General features: G+C 44.1%; 1 protein-coding gene across 4 annotated transcripts; it reads right to left on the bottom strand.

Moving 5' to 3' along the window:
• Nucleotides 1-128: 128 nt before the first annotated feature.
• Nucleotides 129-5,881, bottom strand: LOC104436385 (sucrose synthase). Of its 4 annotated transcripts, XM_010049136.3 has the most exons (15): nucleotides 5,725-5,858; nucleotides 5,022-5,066; nucleotides 4,198-4,322; nucleotides 3,869-3,995; nucleotides 3,622-3,773; nucleotides 3,260-3,452; nucleotides 2,675-3,010; nucleotides 2,490-2,585; nucleotides 2,217-2,390; nucleotides 2,006-2,122; nucleotides 1,745-1,911; nucleotides 1,426-1,650; nucleotides 732-1,295; nucleotides 487-625; nucleotides 129-385 (listed from the first exon to the last, which is right to left on the bottom strand). In XM_010049136.3, the coding sequence occupies exons 3-15, from the start codon at nucleotides 4,293-4,295 to the stop codon at nucleotides 356-358; spliced, it is 2,418 nt and encodes an 805-aa protein (XP_010047438.2). In that variant the 5' UTR covers nucleotides 4,296-4,322; nucleotides 5,022-5,066; nucleotides 5,725-5,858; the 3' UTR covers nucleotides 129-355.
• Nucleotides 5,882-10,302: the final 4,421 nt, after the last annotated feature.

The raw sequence follows: 10,302 nt of genomic DNA, 5'->3' as shown, positions 1-10,302 counted from the left end.
AGGGACTCGCTACCATCGCTGATCCGAGTAACAACACAATTGGATGCACATTGCTAGCTTAAAAGCGAAGGAAAAATGGTTGAACGTGAACTTACAAGTGGAAGACGACCGGTAAATTGAGGGGACACTGGGAAAAGAAGAAGGAAATTTCATTTAATTGACTTTTTGAAGAACCTAACCCAACATACATTCACAGCAGAAAGAAGGAAAAGAAAGATTGACGAAAGCAGTTGCAAAAAGAAATCCAAAAGAAAAGGCTCTCTTCCAATCCAATGCAATGGCAATTATTCCTTAACTCTCGAGAGATTTTAAAGCTGTCTGCCTCTTGAGATCTGCCCTTTTGTTCACCTCTAACTCACTCAACGGCAAGGGGAACCGACTCGGCCTGTCAAGACAAATGAGCAGTGTGTGAATATCCGAACAAGGAGTCAAAATATGCATGCAGATTGTCGCTCTCATGATATGATGAAAAGCTGAGTCTCTTACCAATTTCCGATACTTGAGGGCATAGAACATTTCCAGGTAGCGGCGGCTCTCGAGACGGTCGAGATTCGAGACGTGCTTCCAGAAGCCGTACACCGCCGTCAAGTTGAGCAGCCTCTCGGAGTAAATTTGCCATGTATACCTGCCAATAGCAAAGCACCACATTATACCCACTTGTTTCTTGAACAAGTTGAACTGTGCTCTTTTTCCTATCAAAGATTGAACCTAACAAGAATCCTGGTCCTTACTTCTCCTTGATTCTTTGCATCGCCCCCTGTGAGATCTTGTCCCAGTGGCTTGGGTCCACCTTGCACTTCTCGAAGAAGTTGGCGAGGGTCTCCGCTGCCTGATCCCCGTGATAAGGATCAATGTGGAATCCGGACTTGCCGTGCACAATGATCTCAGCAGGACCGCCTTTGCAAGTCGCAAAGGTCGGCAATCCACATGTCATGGCCTCCACCACGGTCAATCCAAAAGCCTCGTAGAGAGCGGGCTGCACAAATGCTCCCCTCATGTCACAGATGTACCGGTAAAGCTCTCCGTTCCTCACCCGGTTCATCTGGGAGGAGATCCACCTGAACTGGCCATTCAAATTGTACGTCTCAATCAGCCCGTACATCTTCTTCATCTCGGCTTGCTCTTCCAAGTCCTTAGATTCCTTCCTCCGGTCACCACCGACCACTACCAAGTTGACCAGCTCTCTCAAGCGGGTGTTCTTTCCGTACCACTCGACCAGCCCCGTCAAGTTCTTGACACGGTCCAGTCTTGCCATGGTGAACAAGATTGGCTTGTTCCGGTCCTTCAATACGCATCTGTTTTGACATTAACCAACACATCCATGTCAGCTTTTGTTTGAGCTGGAACATTATATCATTCAAAACACAGGATGCTAATGTTGGTCCAAGTCCAGTATGAAAGGGGAAAAAAACTCCAAAAACTCACAGGTGTTCCTTGTTCTCCACATCGCTGAACAGAAGTTCTTCTATCTCGGCATGGAAAGATTTCAACCTCCGCTTCTCCTCTGTGTAGGAGAAATAAATGCTCATATCAGCTCCTGGTGACACGATGTTGAATTTGGGATCGAAAACATCAATGCCATGGACGACTCGGTACAGTCCAGGAAGTGTAAAAGCGGTGTGACTCTCATATTGCCCAACCGTGTCTTTGCTGAAAACATATAATTATATGAGCGGTTTAGCACATTGCAGTGGATGGAGGAGCATTTCAGCATGAATCCGCATCTGAAAGAAAGATCAGTTACCTTCCGGCAATCTCCTGGAAGGTGCTGGTGATTATAAAGTCGGTGTGGTTCATGGCTATGAGATCTGCTGTAAACTGGCAAGAGAAATGATATTTTTCCTCGAACTTTTTCCAGTAGATGTCAGATTCCGGGTATTTGGTCTTCTCAAGGGCATGAGCTATCGTGCACTGCATAATAAATCAGAAGAAACTAATATTTAGCATTTGGTCCTTTGATTAATCGTAGTGCCACTATAGAGAGTAAAACTAGGAGGGGACAAACCTGCGTAACGCCCAACTTATGGGCCAGCAAAGAAGCAACAATGTTACCATCACTGTAATTGCCAATGATCAGATCGGGCTTGCCTTGTAGTTCTCCTGCAATTTCATTGGCGACATCCTGACGAGAGACGATAAGGTTAGTCTTCATATTACGAAAGATTGGAATGTCAACAAGAAATCCTCGCAGAGTATAATCTTATGAGCTAATCTACCTCGGTGTATGTTTCCAAGTAAGGCCACACTTCAAATCGTGAAATCCACTTGCGGACCATCCCTTTCTCCGTTCTAAAGGGAACTCGAAGAATGTGGGAGTATTCTGTTCCAAAAACCTTTTCAAGACGCTGGTTGCACGTGGTTCCTACTGCATCAGGAAGAAGACGAGTGACCTGCAGCCAAAAGGGGCAGGACACAAAACAAACATAACGAGTCATTTGGATTGGCCAGCAAAAAACTATTCCAATATCAGTAAAAAAGCAAGAACCTACGATGAGGATCCGAGGAGTAATATCCAGCCCTTGTTGTTTGATACGGTGAAGCATCTCACTCTCCAATGCACGAACTTGGTCCAAGATGTACACAACCTACAAAATGTGAACAACGCATGATGATGAAATTGCATGTAGAAATACTGGTAAGAGATGCTAAATCAAGATTTGAGACGACTAATGACCTGGCCACCGGTATCGGGATATCCGAGGACGTCGTCTTGGGCAAAGTAACCGTGAGGTGACATGATAACAACGTTAAAGACCATGGGGATTCTTCCCAAGAAATTCTCAAGGGTGCATGGATCGGGAGCCTCAAGTAGATCCAGCAGAAGCCGAATCATTTCAAGCACACGCTCGGCGGTGTCGCCCCAGCCCCTCTCTAGCCCAATTTCCTGAAACTTGTGCTCGAACTGAGAGTAAGGTGTCTCAGGTTTGAGGGCAGAAAGGTACTCCTCTGCCTTCCTCAGGACATGTTGGAGGGAGAAGACATTTTGAATTCTTGTGTTCACCATCATGTTCTGCATCACAGATAAGCATAAATGAGTCTCAAGTAATTGTTTGTGAAAAAAAAAAGGACTCAGTCCATGCATCTAAAATATGAGCAACTATGAACTGTCCTTTCAACAGTCATGAAGTTATGTGAATGTTGCAATGTTTACTTTGAGTTGTCATTTACACAATCTAGTTAATATAATAAAGTGATACACATGGCGCATAAGAAGTAGATCCGAGAGAGTGAGATGAGTGTTATCTGCCCATGGGCTTACCTTTCCTTTGTAGCAATGAACTTGAAGAAACTCAAGCAGAGGGTGCAAGCTCTCCTTGTCATGGAAGAGCTTTGCCGAAAGGTGGCGGTTAAGGAACTCCACTCCATTTCCAATGGACTTTGAAAGAGTTGGGCGGGGAAATTGAGCAGTGAATGGCTCAAAGTCCAATTCAAGCACAAAGTTTCCATTCAAACTGCAACAGAGTAAGCAGCATTCATTTGCATATTATAGATCTCATGATGTAATGCCGTGACTGCCAACAATCCACAAATTCGAGTAACCTACAGTCCTTCAGCCAAAAGCAAAGTACGCTAGCGTCCATGTGGTGCTAAAAGCCAAAAATGAAAAAAAGAAAGACTTACTTTCCATTGACAAGTTCTTCCTTGAAATGAAGAAACTCGGTCACTTGCAACTCCTCAACAACAAGGGCGTGGATATTTACCCTAATGTACTCCCACACACCGGGCCTGGGACGCACAGCAAGGGCAATCCATGGAGGCAAGACTATTGCTTCCTAAAGGACAAAAGCATATCGATAGAACAATAAGAGAGATCAAATGGAAAAAGATATTTCTCATACACAATAATGCATACTAGAAGAGCTAATACCTGACTGGATCTCAAGATTTCTCCAAATGCTCCTTCACTGAGCTTTTTCCTATGTTCCTCAGAGATCACCTCGAACTCGGCAATAAGTTGATGATGCTGCAAGATACCCTTGCCTTTGGCTTCGATCCTACAGAGTAAGAGAAACAGTATACTATCAGAAATTTAAGGCTGTAGCATCTTTGGTTCTTCCGTCTAATTATCTCTGTACTGATCGTTTGTTTTGTAAAGTAGCAGAGTGAAAAATGCCAGTTTCTTTTATAGAATTGCACGATCACTATTATACGTGATGTCCAGTGCAGACAGTCACTATAAGGACCAGAGTTGATAACCTGGTGAGGAAAGCCAAAATGTCATTACGATGAGCCAAGAGGGTCTCATCCAAACGTTCACGGAGGCTGTGAACACGCGTAAGCAAGCGTTCCGCCATGTCTGAATCCTCTCAAGAACCTTAACACTGCAATACAGAAACGACAGTAGTATAAGAAACCGGGATCCAAATAACCCAACGCCCCTTCACTATAAATAGAGGACATTAAACACCAGAAAGTCAAATCCCACCAAAACCGTAATCATTCGATAATGCTGAGATATTGAAAATGCACCACCAACCATCGCATGTTTTAGTGTTTAATAATCATGTGTAGTTGAACTAATAACCACAAGCATAATGATATTAACGGTGAGGATCCCACTGGGACTCTGCCAATGTATAAACTGCACGAAAAAATTAATTTTTATGCATAGATGATAAAACCTTAACAGTCACGTTGCACGAGATCTAGCGACCTGAACAGGGCAACCGGATCTAGTTCGCTCATGGTATTAAACAAACCCTTATCATCTTTGAAGAAGCACACAAAGTCTTCAACTCGAGGAAAATGCCCAACAAATTATGATAATGAGGACCGAGACAGAAATTTTTCCAAAGGAAGTCGGAAATTCAACATGATGACACGACCACGCCTGACAAAAGAATCAATCTACCAACATAGTCAGTGTTGAAGATGCTGGTTTACTCGACTGAAACGCATCCGTTCAGCAAAAGACGTTAAATTTATCCTCGGCAAGAGAGCAGATCACCGTATTGACTATGATATGAAAGAGAAGTGTAGTAAACTCAGAGGGAGCAAAAAAGGGAGAAAGAGAAGTATACAGATTCAGGGTAATTGAGCAATGTCTCAAAGATTTCTCCCGCAATCTGGATATATGGATGATTTGATTAGCTACTGACTTCAAAACTAAAGAGAAGAAACAGTCAGATCAGCCAGAAGGACAAAGTTCACTACGATTACTCCCACAGAGATAAACTCTCTAACTCCAAGGTCAAAGTTCGAAATCTTGATCCCCAGGAATTCACTCAGGAAAAGTAATAACTAAAAGGAAAAAAAGAAGAAGATAAACTTGAGAAATTTAACTGGGGGTTCTTTGGTTCTTAGTGTGGGGACGGCTTTTCCAGCTAAATGAAAGCTCAGATGATCCTCTCTGAATTCTAACTGGTTTTGGGAAGGGTTAGTGAGAAGCGCATGCTTAACAGTGTGATGGCTGATGATCGCGACTACTTATCACAACTCGTCAGCAAAGACTTTCAGGCAGTAGCTACCTGCCCTGCATTCTTGAGCCCTACTCTCAAGTTTTAGTGCATCAAAACCTGACCTTTTCTTCACCGATTAAACAATGCAGATGCCTATCCGTCCATGCAAAATGATCTCAGAGCTCACGCACGCATTTTGTCCCAGTCTCTCTCTCTCTTGACTTTTTTCTATGTTCGACTCTGCCGACATTAACAAGGCTAAAACTACAGCACAAAGCCAGAAACCGCAATGCAAGACGAGCTCAAAGATGCGCAGAATCTCTACCTTGCAAAGCAGAAGAGAAGAAAGCAAAACGGAACCCGACAGAGAACAGATCTCGAACAACAAAACGAACGCAACGAAGTAACGATGGGGAGGAGAAAACTCGAACAGGGGATGTTGAGAGAGCAGAGCAGAGACACCCTTTTATACACAAGATTCCGGGGTTGCTCTGTCCTCGCTCCATTTGCTGATCCCCTTCGACACGGACACCGCCCCACCTTCCTCGTAGGTAACGGTGCTTAGATTTTGAAAAAGCGGAAAGGAAAAAAACAAGAAGGAAAAAGAAGGACGAAAAAGAAAGAAAAACTACGCCTCTGTTTCCGTGAAAAAGCCATGATTACTGCCGTGTCTTCCTGTGGTTTTCATCGTTCCCTTTCGCGAAAACCGCCTTCCATCAACAGTCAACACATGTCCCGGATTTGTCCACTTGGCCCCTCCCCTGAATTTTCCCCTGTTTAATCTTAATTTAAACGCCCTCCGGTCCTCCTCTCGATCCTTTCGTTTCTCCATCGATAAAAACTCCTTTTTTCCTCTCGAATATATTCCAGGAATTAAATTCTGTACGATCATCCTAGAACGACGACAACCCATTTCTTCCTTTTTCCCATCAAAATCGATCATCTGGGGTTCTGATTGAGTCCGTGTACCTGAAGGGTTTCCCCTCTTTTCTGACCGAAACAGGGTGCTCTGTTTCTCATGCACTTGTCATTTCATGTGCTAAAAATAAAACGGTTTTTTTCATGTTAACCCTCGAAGCCGTACATATGCAATGCCCCAGATCAGATCAAAGCTATTTTAACCATAGTGAAAATCATACCTAGAGAAATATATTACCCGGACTGTCGAATTCTTAGAAAAAGTTCAGATGCTTGATTTGATGTTTCAAATCAAGAGTTAGACTCGTCGGTTTCTCCGCTTAAAAGTAAGCTTTAAAGAAGTTAGAACTTAAAAGCAGCCAACGACTCAATTGCTTGAATTAGACGGCCCGCGCAACACGGATTCGGCTTCTCATTTTGCCTAGCGTCTTTTTTGATCCGTAACGTTATCAAGACATCATCGGTTCGAAGCTTATATAATTAAATTGGCTTTTTGCCCCATAAAGATAAATTTGGATAGGATAATTAGCGTGTCAATCGGGTTCAATCCACATATCTTTGCAAGGTATTTGTTAAGAGTGAGCATATTAGACCAACCAAATTGGAACCACCCGAATTAGACTGGATTGGCTAGTTTGGATTGATTCCCGAGAGTGTCAGTCTGGTCTCAATTCCATAAAAATGGAACCATTGTTTTTTGGTTCGATTCCTAGTTCCGAGGGGAATCATACTAGACCAACCAAACGAACTAACTATTTTTTATAAAAATTTATATTTTTATTTCTTAAAAATAACAATAAATTGTAAAATAGTAACAACTATATATATATTATTTTTTTTAATTTAAATTTTGTTGACTAATGACCAGTTCCATTAAACCGGACTAGACCAGTCGGTTCATTTTTTAGTCTCAAGATTATCTGATCGATAACTTATCTCAAAAATTGAGAGCTGATCTTCTAAATTTATTTTCCGATTCTTAAGGTGAATTGGATCAGATCGAGAATCAATCACCCATAGCATTCGTAGTCTTGACGCCCAAATGCGTTTTCCAGGATTTGTCCGTCCTATGGAAAGAGGGACGGCGGAAATATTGGCGCGATCAACTCTCGCGCAGGGGGTACTTGCGTCATTTCATTTTCAAGTCCGACCTCGTTGTGTAGAAAAATTACGGTTAGAGGCTCGACTCTCCAACGAGCTGACAGGGCCTCCAATGAGAAGCGGTTAGTAGGTCCCAGATTAAGGGTGCGTTTGGGAACCACTTCCAAAGCCCCTTTGAAGCCTAAAGGTACTTGGCCAAATGCTAGGCCGTTTGGGAAAAAAATTTGAGCCCGCATTCAGGGAATGCCAGCATGTGTGAAGCCGAAAGCCCAAGGCAGGGGGGGACCTGCCTTGGGCTTTCGGCTTTTTCGGCATGCCCACACGAAGCACTGTTCATAACTTTTTTTTTTTTTTCCGAAATTGTCCTCACAAATATTTTGTTTTTCCGGTTCTTGCCCTTGTGTCGCAACCTGTTCATCTTCTCGGGGATTCGGTTCGCCGACCGTGAGCGGCCGGCGATCGCTAGAGGGACGCCGGCGATCGTCGGGGGTGGCGCGACCGACGTCGGAGATGGCGCAACCGGCCGGAGGTGGCGCGACCGAGGGCCGGGTCACCGCAAACCCAGATCGGGGGCGGCGACGGTCTTCTCCTTCCGCGAGCTTCTTCTTCCGCGAGCGGTCGCGGCGACCGTCGCCGCACGACGAGCGACGCCGGGCGGTGGCGCGACCACCGCGACCCACGGCAAGTCGGGTCACGCGACCAGATCGGGCGGCGGCAGGTCGCGGGAGGACCTTGCCGCCCCGATCCGGGTTGCGCAACCTCGCGGCCCTCGGATGCGGGTCGCGGCGGCGTCGCGCGACCTCCGCGACCTCGCCGCCCCCGGCCCGAGGGCGGCGCGGTCGCGCGACCCCGCCGCGACCCGGATCCGGGCGGCGAGGTCCTCCCGCGACCTCGCCGCCCCGAGATCCCGCGTCGCCGGAGGTCGCCGGAGGTCGCGACGGCGTCGCGCGACCTCGCCTTGATCCGGCGTCACGGGAGGTCGCCGGAGGTCGCCGAAGGTCGCCGGCGGCCACTCGCCCTTTTGGTCAATTTTTTTAATTTTTCTTTTGATAATTTTTTTTTACCACAAAGATCTTTTGCAAGTGTAATTTCCCAAACGCTATTTTGCTCAAAATACTTTACAAAGAGCTTTCAAAATGCAATTTACCAAACACGGTTGCATTTTGGAAAATACCTTTAAGTCAAAGGTATTTGCATTTTCCTAAAGACATTCCCCAAAAGTAGTTCCCAAACGCACCCTAAGACCTTAAAAAAAAAAAGAAAAAAAAGAAATGGCTGAACATGATAAGGCAAAAAGACAAAAAATAATTTTCGATTTTTCGATTTACCATTTCAGCGTAACAGCAATTTCTAATTCAACGCAAACTTTTTATTTTTTATGACGTCACAGTCCGAGGTGGCTCCCACCGACAGGGTCAAAAAAGTAAAAGTGCTGGGCTGGTGAATTTAGCGGTACGTAAAGGGGCCTTATCCATTAAGGGTAATTTAATTAATTAATTAATTAAGTACAATAGTTTAGTTTATTTATTATGGTGGTGGCATGAGATCCGATGATGGAGAGCAGCCGGTGTATTGGCAATCCAGCGGCTGGCGTTTCCGGTTTTATTGGGCCCCTCGAATAGTTCTTGAAATTTCTGACAAAAAAAAATAGCATTTGAATTTTTGAGAACATGCTTTTTTCTTGGGGCAAAAGCTACTAGAAATCCTATATTATATCCGTGTGTCAATAACAATCATTAAAAATTCGCTTATATATGTATCATTATTTTGACTAAAAAATTATCTTATGAAATATTGACGAATAATACATGTGTCACGTAAGTATAGATTTGAAACTTTTTTATGTTATAATGAGTATAATTTGAGGATTTTTTTAATTTTTTATTTTGATTTTCTAATGCAACTGAGTTTTTTTTTTTTTTTTCTTTTCATGTGGGTAGCTTGATATTCCCATGAAGTTTTCACGGGGCGCTTCGATTATTCGGCGATTCAGCCCTGGTGCCAGGAATTTCCGCGTGGAATTCGAGTCTCGAAAACAGAGGAAAAAGCCTCCAGATTGAGAGAGAAAAAGGAAACAGAAGACGTGGATCCGTCAGTCCAACTGGCATTCTGTACGCGGATTGCTGCATTTGTAGGTTCGCCACCTAAGGAGAGGGTAGTTGAATTCAGCAAGGCAAGTGGGTGGTCATCTGGTACGGAGACTCGGAATTCCGACCCATTTGAAAGATATGTACGAAATTGTCCACATGTCCTTTTTTTTTTTTTCTTTTGGGTCGACAAGGATAAGGTTGTTGCCCCAAAGATTAATTCCCAATTCCCACCTCATGGTGTGTTAAGAGAGATTTGAGATTAGAAGTGCAGTCTTTGGCTGGTTGGGTGGGATGGGCTTGTTTGATCCATTTGATGTTTCAGCTCTACCACTGCCTGTCATCGACCAAACATGACATGTTATGCCGGATGTGCATTGGCAGCACATCATGTTGTCACCGGCTGGATTTCATCTTTGGCCAGAAATTCTGCGCAATTCATGTGACCGAATGGTGGAGTTTGCTCTTTTACTTGACCCACGTGGGGGTTGTCTCTAAGATTCATGGTGAGAGGCAATTTTTTTTTTCCGGGTAGATCTAGTTTGCTTGGGTGATCTTTGATCGATATTCTAACCGTAAAACGCTGTCAAATGCTAGAGGTTGATTTTATAACTCCGTGAAGAGAAAAAGAGAACAAGCCGTGTCATTTTATGTGACTTATAAAGCGTGAAGGTCAAGCTCTTATTTCCATTGTCAATTATGTGGGTTCCATGACTGAATCTTATAGTTAATGGCGGAGATGATATTGGTCTATACGGTCCATTAATCATGCCATGACTTCTCCGACTTCACGAAGA

Source organism: Eucalyptus grandis, chromosome 3 (genome assembly GCF_016545825.1).
Source record: "Eucalyptus grandis isolate ANBG69807.140 chromosome 3, ASM1654582v1, whole genome shotgun sequence".
NCBI lineage: Eukaryota > Viridiplantae > Streptophyta > Magnoliopsida > Myrtales > Myrtaceae > Eucalyptus > Eucalyptus grandis.
This window is presented reverse-complemented; position numbering and strand designations above follow the sequence as displayed.